General features: G+C 44.9%; 1 protein-coding gene across 1 annotated transcript in view; it reads left to right on the top strand.

Moving 5' to 3' along the window:
- The window catches only part of CLMP (CXADR like cell adhesion molecule), a 66852-nt gene that overhangs the window by 35474 nt on the left and 8916 nt on the right, over positions 1-22462 (top strand). The window contains exons 2-3 of the mRNA XM_084221443.1: positions 19279-19436; positions 20074-20275. Of these exons, the coding sequence (XP_084077569.1) occupies positions 19279-19436; positions 20074-20275 (360 nt within the window). The remainder of the gene's footprint in view (positions 1-19278; positions 19437-20073; positions 20276-22462) is intronic.

Here is a 22462-nt window from a genome sequence, read left to right as displayed (position 1 = left end):
TGGCTTCTCGTGGCAATCCTGGCTCCAGAACATCGGGAATTTTCAAAGCCAAAATGAACCCATTGGAACAATAAATTGCAATAATTCAAACTCCTTGCAGGAAAGGAGATTTTGTGGGGTTTGCAGATGGAAAAAAGGAGATTTTGTGGGGTTTGCAGATGGAAAAAAGGAGATTTTGTGGGGTTTGCAGATGGAAAAAAGGAGATTTTGTGGGGTTTGCAGATGTAAACCTGGGGTTGTTTGCATTTCCAGGGGCACAAGAGGGAATGGAGCCAAAGGAACAAACCGGGCTGGTTGAGCTCCCCAATTCTTGCCTCAATTCCCCAAATTAAAGCTTTGAATAATATCAGATACTCTGCTGAGGTAAAACCTTAACGTTTGCACATTTTGTGCTTCTTTTTGTGCTGCTTTGTGGCCAGTTCATGATTTATTAACAGTTGTTTTTCTGGCACCATGAAATTTCAGTGCTGCCCAAGTAAATATGGGGAAAACCCCAACATTTCATGGAGGTTTGTACATGAAAAATCATAAAACAATCCCAGGTGATGGGTCTGATCACTCATTGTTTATTTTTGTCTCTGTGTGATGGAAAAACGGGTGCTGGAGGGGAAGTGGGGACAGCTGGGACCTGTTCACAGGCACTGTCAGCACAAAAAGGGGCTGAATTCATGGAATTTCAGCACAAAAAGAGGCTGAATTCATGGAATTTCAGCAGGGACAGAGGCTGAATTCATGGAATTTCAGCACAAAAAGAGGCTGAATTCATGGAATTTCAGCAGGGACAGAGGCTGAATTCATGGAATTTCAGCAGGGAAAGGGGCTGAATTCATGGAATTTCAGCAGGGACAGAGGTTGAATTCATGGAATTTCAGCACAAAAAGGGGCTGAATTCATGGAATTTCAGCAGGGACAGAGGTTGAATTCATGGAATTTCAGCAGGGAAAGGGGCTGAATTCATGGAATTTCAGCAGGGACAGAGGTTGAATTCATGGGATTTCAGCAGGGACAGAGGTTGAATTCCTCTCATTCTGAGCTCAGCTGTCCCACAGACCCCCCAGGCTGGGTGTGGAGCCCCCTCCTCCCCGCTGGGCTCTGCCTGGGGTGGCTGTGCTGACCCCAGCCGGGGCGTTCGGGGGCTCCCCTGCCCTGGGAAGGAGCTCTCTGCGCTTTAGGGGCAGTTTAGGGGTGGCAGTGAGAACTGGAGGGTTGAAGGGTGGGATTTGGCTCTCAGGGATCTGTCCCTGACTCCAGACTTGGAGCTTGGCACAGAGCAGAGGGAACTGGAAGGGGTTCCTGGCTCAAAGCAGGGCCAGCTCACCCCAGCTCGGCCAGTCCAGTTGGGAAGAGCCCCAAGGATGCTGATCCCACAACCTGTGAGCCCCCATGCCATGATCCCACAACCTGTGAGCCCCCATCCCATGGAGCTCTTACTCCATGATCCCACAACCTGTGAGCCCCCATCCCATGATCCCACAATCTGTGAGCCTTTATTCTGATCCCACAATCTGTGATCCCCCATTCCAAGGAGCTCTTACTCCATGATCCCACAACCTGTGGGCTCCCATTCCATGATCCCACAATCTGTGAGCCCTTATTCTGATCCCACAACCTGTGAGCCCTCATTCCATGGAGCTCTTACTCCACGATCCCACAATCTGTGACCTCTTATTCTGATCCCACAATCTGTGATCCTTCATTCCATGATCCCACAATCTATGAGCTCTTATTCTGATCCCACAACCTCTAATCCCTCATTCCATGATCCCACAACCTGTGAGCCCCCATGCCATGGAGCTCTTACTCCATGATCCCACAATCTGACCTCTTATCCCATGATCCCACAACCTGTGAGCTCTTATTCCATGATCCCACAATCTGTGATCCCTCATTCCATGATCCCACAACCTGTGAGCCCTTATTCTGATCCCACAACCTGGGAGCTCTTATTCTGATCCCACAGCCTCTAATCCCTCATTCCATGATCCCACAATCTGTGATCCCCCATTCCATGGAGCTCTTACTCCATGACCCCACAATCTGTGATCCCTCATTCCATGGAGCTCTTACTCCATGACCCCACAACCTGTGAGCTCTTACTCCATGATCCCACAATCTGTGATCCCTCATCCCATGACCCCACAACCTGTGAGCCCCCATCCCAGTGCCTGACTGCTCTCCCTGTGATTTCTTTCCCCGAAATCTCTCTGGGATTCCCCTGTTTAGGATTTCTCTCTCCCCCTCTGAGCAGCCTGGCTGTGATCCCTTGAATTTCCTTGTTCCCTCTGTCAGTGTTACACATTCCCCCCAGGCACTGCAGCTTTCCTCACACAGATTGCAAAGGACAGAGGCGAGAGCAGAGAAGCTGCAGCTTGTGCAGGAAAGCCAGCCCGGGCAGGGCTGCCAGCTCTGCTCTGACTGCAGCTAAAACATCCTGTGAGAGAAACCCTGGGATGGGCCAGCTGAAGGGGATCCAGGGACTGAGGGCCTGCTCGGGGCAGGAATTTGGATTGGAGTTCCTTGGGAGTTTTAAAATTATTGTATATTCTATTCTATTCTATTCTATTCTATTCTATTCTATTATTACATTACATTACATTACATTACATTACATTACATTACATTACATTACATTACATTACATATATATTATATAGATATTTGGATTTGGAATTATACATATTGGAATTTGGATTGGGGTTTCTTGGGAATTTTTTGAAATATGATGCTATATTATATTATATTATATTATATTATATTATATTATATTATTACATTACATTACATTACATTACATTACATATATATTATATATATATTTGGATTTGGAATTATACATATTGGAATTTGGATTGGGGTTTTTTGGGAATTTTTTGAAATATGATGCTACATTATATTATATTATATTATATTATATTATATTATATTATATTATATTATATTATATTATATTATATTATATTATATTATATTATATTATATTATATTATATTATATTATATTATATTATATTATATTATATTATATTATATTATATTATATTATATTATATTATATTATATTATATTATATTATATTATATTATATTATATTATATTATATTATATTATATTATATTATATTGCATTACATTATATTACATTACATTATATTATATTACATTATATTATTACATTACATTACATATATATTATATATATATTTGGATTTGGAATTATACATATTGGAATTTGGATTGGGGTTTCTTGGGAATTTTTTGAAATATGATGCTATATTATATTATATTATATTACATTACATTACATTACATTATATTATATTATATTATATTATATTATATTATATTATATTACATTACATATATATTATATATATGTTTGGATTTGGAATTATATATATTGGAATTTGGATTGGGGTTTCTTGGGAATTTTTTGAAATATGATATGATATGATATGATATGATATGATATGATATGATATGATATGATATGATATTATATCATATATCATATTATATTACATTATATCATATTATATTATATTAATTATATCATATCATATCATATTATATCATATCATATTACATCTATTATATACATCATATATATTTGGATTTGGAATTATACATATTGGAATTTGGGTATCTTGGGAATTTTCAAAAATATTCTATTCTATTCTATTCTATTCTATTCTATTCTATTCTATTCTATTCCATTCCATTCCATTCCATTCCATTCCATTCCATTTCATATATTATATATATTATATATATATGGATTTAGAATTATATGTATTGGAATTTGGACTGGGGTTTCTTGGGAATTGTTTGAAATGTTATATTATATTAATTACTCAGTCCAGGTGTGCAGGAGCTCTGGTGGTGCTGGGATGGAGCCTCCCCCCATAGCAGGGGCTGCTCCTCAGGGTTCCCTCTGTGGAGAAGCTTTGGGGCGATGGGGAAGGAAAGGAGTGGGTTCTGCTGGAGGGTTTGGATCCAGAGCTTTATTCTGCCCCACAGCCTCTGAACCCACAGCAGCTCCAGCAGAACTCCTGAGCCCGTGGCTGCTGCTCCTTTAACCCCGGGAGAGGGCAGGGAAGGGGCAGGAGCCACCAGCCAGGGACAGGAGGGGAGGGCTCAAGGGACAAAGGACACCTGGATGGCCCAGAGCCCCCGGGGGTAGAGGGCATCCTTTGAACCTGCCAGTCACTGACCCCTTCTGGAATGGCAGGACTGACAGACAGTGCTGGGAGGGGTCAGGGTGGGGACAGGAGAGGGGACTGACACACCTGGGAGGGAATCTTCAGGGGAGGGACCCGGGGTTCTGGGGTAAACCCTGAAACAGAGTGGGGAGCCCAGCCTGGCCCTGAGAGCCCCCATCCCTCCCTTTCCTCGCTCCTCCATCCTCCCCTGACCTTCCCAGCGTTCCCCCAAAGGTGCCTGACCTTTTCACATCCCATCAGCACAACGCTTCAGCTGCTGCCTGCATCCCATTTTCACCTCCTGCACTGCAGACCCTCTGCAGGGCTCATGCCGTGCTGTAGCTCTCAGCCAGGCGTTTTTGAGGCTGATCCCCAATTCCTGCCCTTCCAAAGGGCTCTGCCTCTGCAGCCTGGCTGGGGGCATCCCTGGCTGCAGCAGGGCCCTGTGCCAGGAGCTGCTCTGCTCTTTCCCAGCAAAGGTCACAGGAACCCTTGGCAGGCACCGTGCTCGACATCTTCTCGCTCGGGGTGGCCCCCAGCCATGGCCCTGGGCTCGCACGGATCCTCTGCCTCTGCAGGACCCTTGGTATTTGCAAACATGAAAAATCCTGTAACAGCTCAGCTGCTGGCAGGGGAGCCCGTGCTGGGCAGGGAGGAGCAGCTGCTTCCTTCCCAACCTCATCCCTGACACTTCTCAGGAAAATTCACCCACAAACAGCAGAGGTTGATGTCCAAAAAGGAGACAGAGCAGTCCTGGAACTTTATTCCAATCAAGGAGAGGCCATGGGGCATTCCCTGGGGTCTCTCACATTTTTGGAGGATGCAGCCTCCTTTTTATCCCAATTTCCAACCACATTTCCCTTCTCTCTTCCCCATTTCTGAGGTACTTGAGAGGTTCAGACTTCCCAGAACACCTGATACCAGATATTCCCCTCTAATGTATAACCCTGCCTTTTAATTTTTAATTCTTATGGAATTTAGGGGGTTTTCCCCATTTCTGAGGTACTTGAGGGGTTCAGACTCCCCAGAACACCTGATACCAGAGATTCCCCTCTAATGTGTAACCCTCCCTTCTAATTTTTAATTCTTACTGAATTTAGGTTTTTTCTTCCCCATCGTTTCTTTCATCTTTCAATATCCAATTTCATTGATCATCCAACCTCCAGTTTATTTGTAAAAGCAAATTTCTTTTCCCATTCATCACTCAGTGGAATCCTTCCCATTGTTTCTTTTCTGTCCCAGCTCTGGTTTTATCCACCAGCAGCCCCACAGCTGGTTTGGACAGACAAATCCCTCATTCCTCTCCCACTGAAGCAGCTGGATGTGCTGGGCTGAGCTCCCTGCCTCTGGCACCCCATCCCTCTCTGTCCCCTCCAGCACTCTGCAGCTTCAATTTTACCTCAAGGAATGTCAAAACTTAATTTTCGGTCTTCCCACCTGTATTTTTGACAGGCTGCTGCAATTGGAATTGAAAAGTTGTAATTAGGGCGTCTTCCTGAGAGAAAGGAAATGGAGCTGCTTTCTGCTTTAGTCCTTCTGCCTTCTCCAAACATCTTACTTGGGGATTTGACTCATTCTTTGAACTTTTAAAGATCAGGATTTTGGCACATCTCCACTAAAACTGAAGAGGTTTCTAAGTAAATAAGTAAAACAACCCCAAAGCCAACCAATAAACATGATTTGAAACAAGCCAGCTAACACAATTTCCCAGAAGTTTTTTCATCTCCCAAAATTTTGAAGGAAGCAAAAAAAAATTCAATATTTCTTCATTTTCTGAGGCTGTTTCTGAAAATGTTGCTGCACTTTTTGTTGTGTATGGTCGTGCCCTTCTTAGGTTTGTGGGCTGTTGTTGAGTGGAATGGATCCAGGAGTTGGAATTTGGCATCCTGGGCTGGGGAGCAGAATCCCCCTCAGGCTTTTTTCCCTACAGGAGAACACCTTGGCTCAGGAAAACAAAACCATAAATACACAAACCTGTGCAGGAATCACTCACACTCTGTGCTGAATAACATTTCCTTGTTTCCTGTGCCTGAGTTTCCCCAAATTTCAGGATTTTGGGATCACTCCCAGCAGCTGTGCAGGGCTGTCAGTTTAAAGAGCTGCTGTGCTCCCCTTTGGAGAGGGAGAATTCTTTCCAAATCGTGTTTTTTCTCATTTTAAAGTTCTCAGGGGTGTCCTTGGGTTGTGGATGCTGTTGGGAAGGAATTTGGGATCCTTTGGGGCCAGGTGAGCCCCCACAGTGAATTCCCTGTGAGATTCCAGCTCCCTCCCAGCCTTTCCATGGGGTTTGCACTCATCCCCAGCTGATTCCCAAACTCGGAGCTCAGGGGGGATTCCAGATGCTTCAAACCCTGCCAAGAGTGGAAAAAGTGAGAGGGAAAAGCTGCTCATGTTCTCAGAGTCTGCTTGCAGCTGGTACAGGGCCCTGCCAAACTCCAGGGGTGCAGGGAGGGAGCTCAACCCCAGTGAGGAGAGTGAAAAATTTCAATTTCTGCGTCATATTAAAGCCCAGTGAAAGATGAGGATTAAAGAATGAGGTTCCTTTCATTTTCTTACCTCTGGATTAGGAATATTTTAAATAACTGGAAACCAGCTAACAGCTTAAGTGAATATTTAAAATAACTGGACAAAATAATTGACCCTGCCTACAACAGAATTGAGAGAAGGAGGCTGCAAGCAGTGCACTGACAGTGTTGGTGCCTCAGGATTTCAGCTTTTCTATTTTCCATCTACTTGTGACCCTGTATTTCTTTAGTGCAGAACTCCAAACTCCACACACAGTGGGAGCTGCTGCTTCCCCATTTGGGGTAGACACAACAATTCCTCTCCAGGGTTTCAGCTTTCCTATTTTCTATCTATTTGAAAGAGATGATATTATGTTTAACACTAACACTAATGCTACTACTACTGCTACTACTACTACTACCACCACCAATAATAATAAATTATATCTAATAATAGTATATTATTATATTTTCCATCTATTTGTAACCCTGCAGTTCTTTAGTGCAGAACTCCAAACTCCACACACAGTGGGAGCTGCTGCTTCCCCATTCTGGGCAGACACAACAATTCCTCCCCAGGCCTGGCAATCAAGGACACCTCACTGCCTCAGGCTGAGAGATGGAAACAAAAGGGAGTTGGGGGCAGCAAACTTGGGGTCAATGACTTCATCAGCTGGAGCTGGAATTGGCAGATTCACCCCCAAAATGCAAATGGACCAAACTTATAAAAGTGTGAAACCCATGACCATTTTTGGGGGGTTTCACCTGCCCTAAATACCTGAAGGAAGAACAATTTTTCCTTCTCTTCATTCTGCCTGCCCTCTGTTTTTGTGCAGCCCCAAAAGGCACCACCACCCTGGGTGAAGCTGCTGCTGCTCAGCCCCTGCAGCTGCACCTTGGCTCCCTCTCTGGAGCCTGGCAGAGTTTCCCATCTCCCTTACAAGACTTCTGGGGGTGATGGGGAGGAGCTGCTGCTGTTCACTGGGTGCCTGGGGGCAGCTGTGAGGCTTTGAGGCTGAGTGGAGATGAAAAGTGACAGAGTGTTAATACATTAGGCATTCATTTTGTATCATATTAGTGGTGCTTGTAGTGGGTAAGTGAGATGTCAGAGCCTGTTATGTGCAATTAGGAGCCCCAAACTGAACATCCCATGGAGGTAACAGGGATGTGAGAGGAATGAGGGATTTGTCTTTACAATAAATCTGTGGGGCTGGTGGGGGATAAAACCAGCACTGGGAGAGGAAAGAAACAATGGGAAGGATTCCACTGAGTGATGAATGGAAAAGGATATTTGCTTTTACAAATCAACTGGAGGTTGGCTGATCAATTAAATTGGATATTGAAAGATGAAAGAAACAATGGGGAAGAAAAACCCCTGAATTCTGTAAGAATTAAAAATTAAAAGGCAGGGTTATACATTAGAGTGGAATCTTTGGTATCAGGCATATCAGAGAGTCTGAACCTTTCAAGTACCTCAGGCAATGGGGAAAAACCCCTAAATTCACTAAGAATCAAAAATTAAAAGGGAGGGTTGTACATTAGAGGGGAATCTTTGGGATCAGGTGTTTTGGGAAGTCTGAACCTCTCCAGTACCTCAGAAATGGGGAAAGAGAGAAGGGAAATGTGGGACATTGGGATAAAAAGGAGGCTGCACCTCTAAAACTTAGAGAGACCCCAGGGGAATGCCCCAGGGCCTCTCCCTTTGTTGGAATAAAGCCAGAAATTGCTCCTCTGTCTCCTTTTTGGGCATCAACCCCTGCTGTTTGTGGATGAATTTTCCTAACAGATGGGCTGAGCAGGGAGTGAAGGCTGAGCCTCAAAACTGCACCAAACCCTGCTGGGGATGGGATCAGAGGGATCCCTGCTCTGCACAGAGCAGCCAAATATTTTGGTGGCTTCTCGTGGCAATCCTGGCTCCAGAACTTTGGGAGTTTTCAAAGCCAAAATGAACAGGAAATTGCAATAATTCAAACTCCTTGCAGGAAAAGAGATTTTGTGGGGTTTGCAGATGGAAAAAAGGAGATTTTGTGGGGTTTGCAGATGTAAACCTGGGGTTGTTTGCATTTCCAGGGGCACAAGAGGGAATGGAGCCAAAGGAACAAACCGGGCTGGTTGAGCTCCCCAGTTCTTGCCTCAATTCCCTCCCTCTCACCCTGATGAGAAAAACCTCAGGTGTGAAAACCTCAAGTGTGAAATCCTTGAGTTTCCTGGTCCCTTTTTGAGCAAGTTTAGAACAAGCTGAATTTCCAGCACACCAAGCAGCAGAAAAGCACAAGCAGTTCACTGCCTTCTGATTCAAATCTTGATGCAAAGGGATAAAAAAGGGAGAATGAATCCTCAGCAGAATAACATTTTTATTGGGAATCCTTATCAATCTCTCAAGTCTCTTCCAATCTCCTCAGTTTTCAGATTTAGCTGATGCAACCTTCTCCTTGGATTTCAAAATGGGTGAGGAAAGATCTGATGGACAAATACTGCTTTGAAAACAGTTTTGTTGCTGTCTCTTTGGGTTTGTGTTCTGGATTCTGCTCCGTGTCTGCCTTGGGCAGAGAACTTCACTTCTGTGTGCCTTCATTTGTGTGTCCCTGAACTGACAGCAACAAGAGATTCCCTGGGAGACTAAGAATATTCCTCAGACAAAAGAAACCCTGGAAATGATCACTGAGACCATCTTCCTCCTCTTGATCCTTTTGAAAGGAGTGAAATTTCTGATGTTTAGGGATGGAATGTTTAGGTTTTCTTGCCTTCAGATCTTTAAGGTACACAAAGCAACCCAAAAATGCCTGGGAAAAAAGGGGATCTCAGAGAGCCATGGGTGCTCCTTCCCCTCCAGGAGTCTGAGATCTGCCCTGCAGAATTCCCAGCTGCATCACTGAAAGGCTGGGCTGAGCTGGTGCTGCCAACAGGAGACACCTGGGCCAACCCCCTGATAAAATTACCTGGAGCAAAGGCAAAGGCATTTCACACCTTCCCGTGCACTCCCTGAATCAGGAGATGCAGGGCTGGAGCCTTGTTTTGTGTTCTTGAGTCTCCAGGGATGGAAAGGCAGAATGTCCTGCTTGCACTGGAATTTTTGGAGTGCAGTGAGAGAAAGGAAAGCACACCCAGAGCTGCTGGCTGATCCTTGGATCAGGGAAGGCTTCAATGCTTTATTTCCCAATATCCCCCAAAGCCTCTCTAGACTTTGGATTCGATGTGGGTTGCTGCTGGAAGTTAACTCTGGCATTTTCAGAGGCAGAATTTTGCCTTTTCATTGTAAAATTCAGTTGCACGTGGTCGCTGGGTACTGCGGGGTTCATTTTTCACTTGTCTTTAATCCAAAGGGAATCCTGAAGATTCCCCTGAGGAGCAGTGAACCTTCCTCTGGGGGCATTTGATGAACCACCTTGTTTAGACTGCAGGAGGAGTGAATTCACACAGGGAAGAGTGAATTTACACAGGGAAGAGTGAATTTACTCACACACTGATGCTGTGCTGGTGCAGCCACCCCACATCCCCTCCCTGGCTCATCCAAGATTTCCAAATGAAGCATTGCTGACCAATGCTGATATTTCTGCTGGTAAAACACCCCCAGCCCAATTCCAGCCCCCTCCCGTTGCAAACCCCTAAAAAAGCAGAGGTTTTGCCCCGGTTTTGTTGTTTTTTCTGCTCTCCCTGGCCTTGCTCCCTCCTCTGCAGTCTCAATTCCAAACTCTTCACGTCACCACTTGGAAGCTCGGCCGCGCGCAGGACTGGGCTCTGTTTGCACAGCTCCCCCGGCCTCAGCACATGTGGTTCCAATTCCAGAGGCTCTGCAGGGCTGTGTGGATGGGGATGGGGCTGCCCTGACCCCTCTCCTTCACCTCAGGGAGGGGGAGCCGCCTCTCACCCGCTGCCTTTCCTATTTGGGATGCTCTTGCGTGGCCGCAGAGGGGAGGCGGCTGCAGGCAGCGTGCAGGGGGCAGCCCGTGGTCACTGGGAGCACTGGGGCTCTCTGGAGAAGGCACCCCTTGGCCTGTGTGGCCGTGCCAGCCAAGGAACACAGCGAGCAGATGTCCCAGGGCACAGCCTGTGCTCCCTTAATGACCCTCAGGGGACCGCGGCCGCCTCCAGGCTCCCTCCCCGGCGCAAGGAATGCGCGGAGCCGGCTGCAGGGAGACGCTGCCTGCTGTTTATTTTGGCCTGAAACGCTGTCAGGGTAACTGCGAGGGCTGCTGTGGTCTGAGCATGAGTGGGGCTGTCGACCTTTTTGGGTTTTGCTCATAACTCTGGGATGAAACAACGCAGCTTTCCCTCGTCCTGCTCTTCCCGCTGCAAAAACTGGGGGAGAGAATCCAAAGGGAGGTGGAACCCTTTGTGTGCCGTGTCTGTCAGCTGAACAGCACAGTGTGGGGAGAGGTTCTGTTTCTCCAGAGTTTGATTTTAACACTGAGCCTTGAGTGCTGGAGTGTGGAGCTCTCTGCAGCGTCCTCACCTCCAGCTGCCTGGCCACGCCAGCAGCCCTGCAAGTCGGAGTGCAGGCAGAATTCCTTGGCCATAAAAGTCACTGTCAGCCTCCTGCTCCAGCAGCTGAAATCCTCAATCTGCCCATTGCAAAACGCTCAGGGATTTTTTTCTCGTCAGCGCTGGATGGGGGGCGAGCTCTTGTAACAGAAACTCAGTAAATCATTTCCTATAAGGCTCCAGCAAGAGGAGACTCCAACAGATGTGAAACATCCAAAATTCCTGGCATGAGGGAGGGGTTCAGAGCTGCAACACGGCAGGCTGTCCTTTCTGTTTTCAACTCCCAAACACATTATTCCTGCACATGCCTAGTTTAGACACATCCTGTTTTCAGACACTTTGATTTTAGCACGGAACAGCGAGGCAAAGGAAGGATTGTCCAGCTGAAGGAACACCCTGGTGTAGTTCTCTGGGCTGATTTCAGCAGGCAGTTTTTGCTTGTTTGGGTTGTTCTTACTACAATGGAGCATTTCAGCAGTTCAGGTCTGGCTGAGAGCAGCTCTCACAGGGGATTTCTGCAGGCACTGAGGTGGTTTTTTCCAACAGCCTGGATTTTGGGAACAGTGGGTGAGTCAGGACCACAGGGAATTCACAGAATTCCAGAATGAGCAGGTTTGAAGAGACCCTAAAGATCATTGAGTCCAGCCCAGCCCCAACACCTCAACTCAACCCAGAGCCACATCCAGGCTTTGTTAAACACCCCCAGGGATGGGGACTGCACCCCCTCCACGGGCAGAACATTCCAGAACTTTATGTAAAAAACCTTCTGCTAATATCCAACCTCCCTTTTGGAAAGGTCCCATTTTCCCTCGGAGGAGTGGCACAGAGGTGAGGGTGACTTTCAGGAGGATGCCAGCCCTGCCTGCAGGGGACAGTGGCTGTGCAGGGAGGACGAGATGTGCCCTGGCACCGGGGCTGCTGCTGCTGCTGTCACACCTGCGCCCAGCCCGGGCTGTGATCCTCACAACAAAATCAGGCAGAGCTGTCACAGGTGAGCTGGGAATTGTTCAGACAGGGCACAAACTCTGTGTGTGTGTGTGTGGATAACGCTGGAACTGCTGCCTCGCTGCTCTCTGGAGGGAAGTTTTCCTCAGCAGCAGATTCCAGGCGTTTCCCGAGTCACCTCTGACCTCTGGAGCTGCAGGGAAATCACAGGTTGCGTTTCTGCTCCTCCCTGCACATCAGGGATACTCTGGTGCACATCTCATCTTTGATAAAAAACCAAAATAAATCATAAAAAGCGTTGCTGAAGGACAAACTGCACAGATGTTCCTGAAGAAGCTGAAATTTTTGAAAACCTGTTCTGCATATTCACATTTTAAGGTTGCATTTCTGCTCCTCCCTGCACATCAGGGATATTCTGGTGCAAATCTCATCTTTGATAAAAAGCCAAAATAATTCATAAAAAGCATTGCTGAAGGACAAACTGCACAGATATTCCTGAAGAAGCTGAAATTTTTGAAAACCTGTTCTGCATATTCACATTTTAAGTGAGCTTGGGTGTGGTTTGGGCTTGGCTTTGGGTATGGTTTGGGCTAAGTTTACAAAGCTTTATTGTGCATTTCTGTTCTCTTGATCCTCTGAATCTTTTCTAGGCTGTTCCTCCTAATTCCAGCAGTTAAGTGATACAGCACAACCTATTACTTTTTAAATAGCAGAATCTATTTTTAGCACTGCTCCCTAATTCAAACCTTCTGAACCTAATGAAAGATTTAAGTCTGGAAGCTCTTTAGCTTTTAGGATGGGAATTTGCCTACAAATAAAAACATCAGCAAAGCATTTATTTCCCCTTTGATTCTGCTTGTCTGGTAATGTATATTTGATGTTGGGATACGTGGGGGGTGTGTACATTGAATTGTAATGGGTATGGAAACTCTCTGGGAATGAAAATGTGGGATCCTGGAAGGATTCAGGCATGAAAACTCTGCTTTGGGGGGACAGAATTTGTGACAAGGCCAAGCACAGCCTGGGTTCACTCAGCATTCGTGTTGCACAGGCTCCTTCCCTCTGCACCCGTTTCAAAGGGCTGATGCTGCTGAAATTCAACCCCTTTTACGACACACACTCACAATGAGGAGTCCTTAAAACGCTGTTGAAACGAGTTCTGAGGAATTCCTCAAGCCTGACATCTTTGCTGAGGGATCCAGCCTGTTGTCCCTATTTATTTATTTTTAATTTATTTCAACTCTGCCGTGTGTGAAAGGCAGAAGGGGCTGAGAGGGCTAAAAACCCCTTGGAGTCCTTCCCCTGATCAATCTGGGCTCTGCCTGGCTGGTCTTGGCCTGATTAAAATCTTTGTTGCTGTGTTTTCCTTGGAGATTTCAGCACGGGGAGGGATGAGAGGATGGCTGTGGTTGTCTGCAGGGTGTGGGGTGAGTTATTGTCCCGGGAACAATGCAGGGAACAGTCACACAGGGTCACTGCTGTGCCTGCAGGCCAACGCTTCCAAAAGCACTGAAAAACAACCAGCAAAGCCAAAAGAGTTGGGAAAAGCAGGAAAAGCAATGCCACCTCCTCCTGGAGCCCTTGATGGGAGCTGAGTTGTGGCAGCTCCAGCTGTGGGTCCCTCTGGGTCTGGGCTGAGGCACTTGAGGCAGCAGTTCATGCTCACACTCAGGTGTTTATTATTTCTTATCACTAAAACAGCCTCACTGCTGTGAGTTCTGCAGTTTTCATCAGAAGGCACAGAATGGCCAACAATCTCTTGTGCCAAGGGCTTTTAAGACCAAATTATCCAATTCAGAGCTGACACCCAGATTATTTCCCCTTTTACCCCAATAACTGATCCAAAGAGCCGCAATGTGGATTTTTCTGCCCAATTACAAAATGCCACAAACCCATGGAGAAGAAGGAAGAAGAAGAAGCATGAAGAGGAAACTCAGGACAAACCCTGTGCCCTCCACCTTGCTGCCATCCACAGCACACTAAAAATCCCTAAAAAACCTAAACTGGGACAATGAGTCAGGCTGGGCAGTTATTGGTTCCTCTGGGTCTGGACTGAGGCACTTGAGATGATATTTATGTTTGGACTCAGGGGTTTATTTATTATTTCTTAATCAGTGAAACAGCCTCACAGCCATGAGTTTGGCAGCAAGGCATAGAATGGCCAACAATCTCTTGTTCCAAGGGCTTTTAAGACCAAACTATCCAATTAAGAGCTGACACCTGGATTATTTCCCCTTTTAACCCAATAACTGGTCCCAAATTTGCCCAATTACAAAATGCCACCCAAACCCATGAAGAAGAAGGAAGAAGAAGCAGCATGAAGAGGAAACCCAGGACAAACCCTGTGCCCTCCATCCTGCTGCCATCCCCAGCACACTAAAAACCCCAAACCCTCAATTTCTCACCCAGTGACACACCCACACTGCTCTCTACAATCCATTTCACACTTTTGTGGGTTCCAGTCTCTCTTGAAGTCTGGGAAACTTTCTCCATGAGTGAGGGTCAGAGTCAGAGCTGCCCTGGGGGTCAGGGCACCCCAGAGCAGACACAGAAATATTCCCTGTGTGCCCTGGGTTTGCACACTGAGTGAAGCCACAAGCAGCAATTCCCAAAATTCCTGAGAGCACCAAGAGCTGCCCACAGGATGTGGCAGGGGGCAGAGGCTTTGTTGGGGAAGAACTGTGGAGCCTGCAGAAATGTGGCATTGCTTTTGGACGTGATTTCTGGGAAAATCAGCCCTTTTTTCATCCATCCTGTGCAGGATCCAGCCCTTGAGGCCACCCAGGCCTGGGAGCTTTGGGAGGGAAGGTTTGGAACAGCTCAGGGATAAATAAATCCCTCTGCAACCCCGGCCCTGTGCCCTGGGCTGTGCTGCTGGAAGGGGCAGACACTCCCCTGGCAGCCTTTTAAATGAAACTTCAGCTTTTAACCATGAAAGTGGTTCAAACCTGATTTATTTATTAAAAATCTCCTTCAACTTTTAACCATGAAAATGGTTCAAACCTTATTTGTCTATTAAAAATCTCCTTTACTCCAACTTTTAACCATGAAAATGGTTCAAACTTTATTTATCTATTAAAAATCTCCTTTACTCCAACTTTTAACCATAAAAATGGTTCAAACTTTATTTATCTATTAAAAATCTCCTTTACTTCAACTTTTAACCATGAAAATGGTTCAAACCTGATTTAACTATTAAAAATCTCCTTTACTTCAACTTTTAACCATAAAAATGGTTCAAACCTGATTTATCTATTAAAAATCTCCTTTACTCCAACTTTTAACCATAAAAATGGTTCAAACCTTATTTATCCATTTAAATCTCCTTTACTCCAACTTTTAACTATGAAAGTGGTTCAGACCTGATTTATCTATTAAAAATCTCCTTTACTTCAACTTTTAACCATAAAAATGGTTCAAACCTGATTTAACTATTAAAAATCTCCTTTACTTCAGCTTTTAACCATGAAAATGGTTCAAACCATTTGAACCCTGCCATAATCTCGCAGAAAAAATTATAATTTCACATGAAAAACCTCCAGCAGGATCAAGCTTAAAAACCCTGAACACCTCCCGAGGTCGTGCACGAACCTTCAGAGCTCCACAGGGCTTGGAAAAAGTTGCAAATGTGGCGTGAATGCGGCGCCTAAATTAAGATTATTGATTAGTGGCAGCGCTAATGAGGGCAGCCCGCAGCAAGCCGGGCTCCAGGGAAAAGCTGGATCCATCCTGGGCAGGAATTCTAATGGCATTTGGCAGATGGAGCTTTGGGAGCAGCGAATCCAGCGATAAACTGGATTTTTTTTGCCTTTAAAGCAAGCAGCTAATGGGGCTGGGAAGGAGCTTTCGCTGGGGGAGAGATGAAGGCTCCACCTGGCCTAAAATTCTGGATATTTCATGGAGTGAGTGATAATTCTTGATAAAGTGTTTGGGAAGGAGAAATTAAATGTCCAAATCTCAGCAGCTGAGGGATGGTGGTGGTAACTCAGAGGCAGAGCTGAGAATGGGAGCAGGGATAAAAGGAATTTTCTAAAAGTTGCTCCTTAAGAAATGGGAAAAAATGAAGGAGAGGCATGTTGGATGTCAATTTTCTGCCTGGTTTCCGCTTGAAGGTTCAGGATCCACTGTTTAAATAGAATCAAAATATATAAATAGTGTATAATAATATTAAAAATACAGGAATAAATCCAGCCTGAGGGACTGGAACCTCTTGTGCTCCTGCTCTGCCCTCCCAGGGTTGTGTGCTCAGCCACACCTGGGACTTCCCAGCGCTCTCAACTTCCCCAATTTTCAGCACTTTCACAATATTTGGCCCAGGAAGCAAAATATTTCCTCCCACTTCATTTCCCAGGGGAAAAAAAAAGCAACAGCTTTAGGGCGGCTTTTTGGGGGGATTTTGTCTCACATTCCGCGGGCTCTGCTTCCCTCTAGCGGGTTCGCTCGGCACTTCCCTTTAATTCCTTTTTTACATCCTGACAGACCAAAAAAAAAATTCATAGAGGTTTTTTTTGGCGCTGCTATTCAAAGTTCCTTCCCAATCCGACTTATTCCACACTTTTCTTCAGTTTAACCATCTTCTCCCCAGGCTGGCTTCTAATTTCTGATATGCATAATATTTCTGATATATATATATATAGATAGATAGATAGATAGATATAGATATATAGATATAGGTAGATAGATATAGATAAAGATATAGATAGATAGATGGATAGATAGATATAGATATTTGATATGCATAATATTTCTGATATATAGATAGATATAGATATAGATATAGATATAGATATAGATATAGATAGATAGATAGATATTTAGATAATTAGATATATAGATATAGATATAGATTATAGATATATATAGAGATATCTGATATGCATCATATTTCTGATATATATCTTTCTAATATACATATTTCTAATAAATATCTTTCTGATATATATCATATTTCTGATATACATCATATTTCTAATAAATATTTTTCTGATATGCATCATATTTCTGATATATTTATGATATACATCATATTTCTGACATGTATATATTTCTGATATACATCATATTTCTAATAAATATCTTTCTAATATACATAATATTTCTGATATGCATAATATTTCTGATATACATCATATTTCTGACACATATATATTTCTGATATACATCATATTTCTAATAAATATCTTTCTGATATACATCATATTTCTGATATATTTATTTCTGATATACATCATATTTCTGACATGTATATATTTATGTTATACATAATATTTCTAATAAATATCTTTCTGATATACATCATATTTCTGATATGCATAGTATTTCTGACATATCTATTTCTGATACGGTATTTTGAAGCATTTGCATATTCTTTTATGGCGTTAAATTGAAGCTGCTTGTCTGTTGAGGTTCTGAGAGGGTTTGGGGGTGGTTTCCTGTCCTTCTTTATTTTCTATTTCTATTTTTCTTTCTTTCCCCTCTTCTTTCCCCCTTCTTTTCCCCTCTTTCCACCTTTTTTCCATTCTTTCCCCTTTCTTTTCTCCCTTTCCTCCCCCTCTTTCCACCTTCTTTTAATCTCCTTCCTTCCTTCCTTCCTTCCTTCCTTCCTTCCTTCCTTCCTTCCTTCCTTCCTTCCTTCCTTCCTTCCTTCCTTCCTTCCTTCCTTCCTTCCTTCCTTCCTTCCTTCCTTCCTTCCTTCCTTCCTTCCTTCCTTCCTTCCTTCCTTCCTTCCTTCTTCCCCTCTTCCAATCCTTTTTCCCCCATTTCCCTCTTCTTTTCCCCCTCTTTCCCCTTTTTTTCTCCTCTTTCCACCTTCTTTCCTCATTTTTTCTTCCTTCTTTCCACCCCTTCTTCCCTTCTTTCTCAGGATGGAAACCCAGGTTTGCTTCCCCTCCCTGCCCCAGGCCCCCTGTGTGACCCTTGCCAAGTCCCTTCCCTGGGACCTGCAGCTCCTGCAAGTGCTCAGATTCCTCTTGCTCACAGAAGTCACTGTAAAACCTCTTCCACACCCTGGAAGCAGGATTATTTTGTGGTGTTTTGTGGTATTTTGTGGTGTTTTGTGGTATTTTGTGGTGTTTCATGGTATTTTTGTGGTATTTTGTGAGTTTTGAGCCTTCTGTGGTATTTTCAGAGTTCTCCAGATGGAGGAGGAATGATGAATCTGACTCCATGTTCTTAGAAGGCTGATTTATTATTTTATGATATTATATTAAAGAATACTAAACTAAAACTACACTAAAGAATAGAGAAAGGATACAGACAGAAGGTTTAACAAGATACTAAAGAAAAACTCGTGACTGACTGCTCAGAGTCTGACACAGCTGGCACTGACGGGCTGTTAAGTAAAAACAATTCACACGTGGGATAAACAATCTCCAAAGCACCAAAACACTGCAGAAGCAATCAGATTTTTGTTTTTGTTTTTCTCTGAGGCGTCTCAGCTTCCCAGGAGAGAAATCCCGGGCAAAGGGATTTTTCAGAAAGTGTGATGGGGACAGTCTGTGACTCTCGGAATCTCTGCTGCTCACAGTGACCCCCAGATGTGTTACAAAGTCTCTTTTCCCAGCCGGGCAGTGAAAAAGGAGTCAGGACTTTTCTGTTCTGGTTCTCAAGGCTGTTTATTGTTTCTTATCTATGAAATTCTTTCTCCAGCCTGCTGAGGTCTGTCTGGCAGGTCAGTCAGAGGCACTCTGGTGTTTTCTTTTGTACTAAAAACTACGTGTGCATTATTTACCATAACTTCCCAATACCCATCACCTATGTCAGACAGTGAGCTTCTACTCTAAACCAACCCAAAAGTGCCAACATCACCCAGAACATGGAGGCAGAGAAGAAGAAGAAGGGAGAAGGACAAGGCATGCCCAAATTCCTTCATCTTGGGACCCCCATTCTATAAACCCCAAAATCTATTTTTCACCCCGTGACAAACTAACTATCATTCTACTTAACCTCTCTTGACTTGTAATTCTTCCCATAAAGGTTGGTAATTGTTTTTCCATGGGTCAGGATCAAAGGCACAGGGGTCTTGGGCTCTGTGCCAAGGTCTCTGAGCCCCCCTGGACAGGGTCTCAAGTCCTCCAGGGCAGCCAGAGGAATTCCCTGGGTTCTGACATTTGACCACTTTGAAGACTAACATTTGAAATTTGTCTTCCAGCGTCCTGTTCTGTTTGGCTCTGCGAGGCTCAGACCGAGTTCAAGAGGGTGGCAGAGGAAAACGTGACCCTGCCCTGCCACCACCGCCTGGGGCTGCTGGAGCAGGGCAGCCTGGACATCGAGTGGCTGCTGCACATCTCCGAGACCGTGCAGAAAGCGGTGGGTTGGCCGAGAAAATCCCTTTATTTCTGCCCTCACACCACCAGCCCTGCATTTCCCAGCATGTGGTGATCTTTGTTTGCAGGCTGTTCTGAGGATGAGAGCGGGGTTTGGGAAACAGAGCTGATTTAGAATGTGGAGAAGTTATTTGATATCTAACACGGATCAGGTTGTGTTACAATGTTTTTGTTTTGTTTTTTTTTAATGTAGTCAGTCTTTGTTAGATCAGGTTCAGAAGTGCCCTTCAGGCTTTCAAAATAACCTTGGGTTTTGCAGGCCCAGTTTTTGAATCCTTGGTTTCAGTACAACACACAGCAGTTTAGTCCCTATAAAAATGAGGTCTGCAGGGACTTAAATTAGCACAGCTGAACCTCCAGACTGTTTTGACGTGCTGTGGCACAAACTGGTGCCTGTTTTTACACTTGTTAAGTGCCCAAGATAAACCTCCAGCAGAAATAAATACACTTTTTGCATCATTCTCAGGATGGAAACCCAAGTTTTCTTCCTCACCCCGCCCCAGCCTTCCCATGTGACCCTTCCCAAGTCACTTCCCTGGGATGTGCAGCTCCTGGAAATGCTCAGATTTGCTGTTCCACGTGAAAATAAAATGACAACTGAGTGTCTGCTGTGCCCCCAGGTGATCACCTACTCTGGGGGCCGTGTTTATGATGACCTGAACGAGGAGCAGAAGGGCCGTGTCTCCTTCACCTCCAACTTCCTCGCTGGAGATGCATCCCTGCAAATCATCTCCCTGCAGTCCAGCGATGCAGGGAAGTACATCTGCAAGGTCAAGAACGCTGGGCAGTACGAGTGGGCTCGCATCACCCTCAAGGTCGTGGGTAAGGACAGTCCCCTGTTCTCCCAAAGGGAAAAAAAAGAATTCCAGACTCACTTCCTGGGGAGATTGGTTTCAGCAGGGTGGAAATACACAAAGACACCTCAAGATCAGGTGTCAGTGCTCAGCTTTAAATCTGCCTTGTGTTTTTTGGCCACAGGAGGAGCCTAAAGAACTGCTCTGAGGTTGGTGTGATAGCACTGAACCCTCAAAAAAATTCATAACATCAGCTCATGCACAATGGCTCCATCATGAAAATATCAAGGTTCCCATCTGATTACACCTCTAGTAGGTTTCTGCCTACCAAGACACCTAAAGATTGGGTTTTAGTGCTCAGCTTTAAATCTGCCTTTGCGTTTTTGGTCACAGGAAGAGCATAAAGAGCTGGTTTGAGGTTGGTGTGATAGCACTGAACCCTCAAAAAAACTCATTAGGATCATCTCATGCACAATGGCTCCACCATGAAAATATCAAGGTTCCCTCTGATTATGTTTCTAGTAAGTTTCTGCCTACCTCAAGACTGGGTTTTAGTGCTCAGCTTTAAACCTGCCTTTGCATTTTTTGGCCGCAGGAAGAGTCTAAAGAACTGGTCTGAGGTTGGTGTGATAATACTGAACTGTGATAGCACTGAACCCTCAAACAAATTCATTAGGATCATCTCAGGCACAATGGCTCCACCATGAAAATACCAAGGTTCCCATCTGATTACATCTCTAGTAGGTTTCTGCCTAGCAAGATTGGGTTTTAGTGCTCAACTTTAAATCTGCCTTTGCGTTTTTGGTCACAAGAAGAGCCTAAAGAACTGGTTTGAGGTTGGTGTGATAGCACTGAACTAAGTACTGAACCCTCAAAAAAACTCATTAGGATCATCTCATGCACAATGGCTCCACCATGAAAACATCGAGGCTCCTATCTGATCATGTCTCTAATTTCTGCCTAGCACAAAGACACCTCAAGATCAGGTTTCAGTGCCCAACTTTAAATCTGCCTTTGCAGTTTTTGGCCACAGCAAGAGCCTAAAGAACTGGTCTGAGGTGTGATAGTACTGAACTGTGATAAGTACTGAACCCTCAAAAAAACTCATTAGGATCATGTCATGCACAATGGCTCCACCATGAAAACATCAAGGCTCCCATCTGATCGTGTCTCTAGAAGGTTTCTGTGTAGTGCAAAGACACCTCAAGACTGGGTTCTAAGTGCTCAACTTTAAATCTGCCTTTGCATTTTTTGGCCACAGGAAGAGCATAAGGAACTGTTCTGAGGTTGGTGTGATAGCACTGAACTAAGTACTGAACCCTCAAAAAAACTCATTAGGATCATCTCATGTACAATGGCTCCACCATGAAAACATCAAGGCTCCCATCTGATTGTGTCTCTAGTAGGTTTCTGTGTAGTGCAAAAGACACCTCAACATCAGGTTTCAGTGCCCAACTTTAAATCTGCCTTTGCAGTTTTTGGCCACAGGAAGAGCCTAAAGAACTGTTCTGAGGTTGGTGTGATAGCACTGAACTGTGATAGCACTGAACCCTCAAAAAAACTCATTAGGATCATCTCATGCACAATGGCTCCACCATGAAAACATCAAGGCTCCCATCTGATCGTGTCTCTAGTAGTTTCTGCTTAGTGATTCCAGACCTGCCATTTGCCATTTCTGTTCATCTCTACTTCCTGGCAGCAAAGGAGTCCACAAATAGGCACAAACATGCAAAGCCATTCTTTCCAAGTGATGGCTGTGACCTCACCACCCAAAGCAGGCTGACATCCTATCTCAGCTGGCCACCACCCTGCCCACACTCCTGCTGGGCACTGGCACTGCACGTCCCAGCCCCAGACCTGACCCCAGCCCAGGGGGTGACACATGAGGGTGGCATTTCCCTCCCTGATTTCAGCTCATTGCTTTTCACGCTCCCTGTGATGCCCTGGAAGGATCCTGCAGCCTGTCAGGGCAGAAGGGAGAATTTGAGAAGGGAAGGGAGGGAAAGATGTTCTGGAAATTGTGCCTGGAAGAGGAATGTGGTGATAGAGCTCCGAGTGACCACGGGGCAAAAAGTGTGAGAATGTCACTGCTGTGCCTGAGCCAGCCAGCTCCTCTGTGGGGCGGCAGCTAAAGCCCTAAAAACCTTCTGTTGTGTGCCCTAGAGGGGGAAAGGGAAAGGGGAAAGGGGAAAGGGGAAAGGGGAAAGGGGAAAGG

Source organism: Fringilla coelebs, assembly GCF_963513975.1.
Source record: "Fringilla coelebs genome assembly, chromosome: 25".
NCBI lineage: Eukaryota > Metazoa > Chordata > Aves > Passeriformes > Fringillidae > Fringilla > Fringilla coelebs.
Note: the sequence above shows the minus strand (reverse complement) of the source record. Positions and strands in the feature narration are given on the sequence as shown.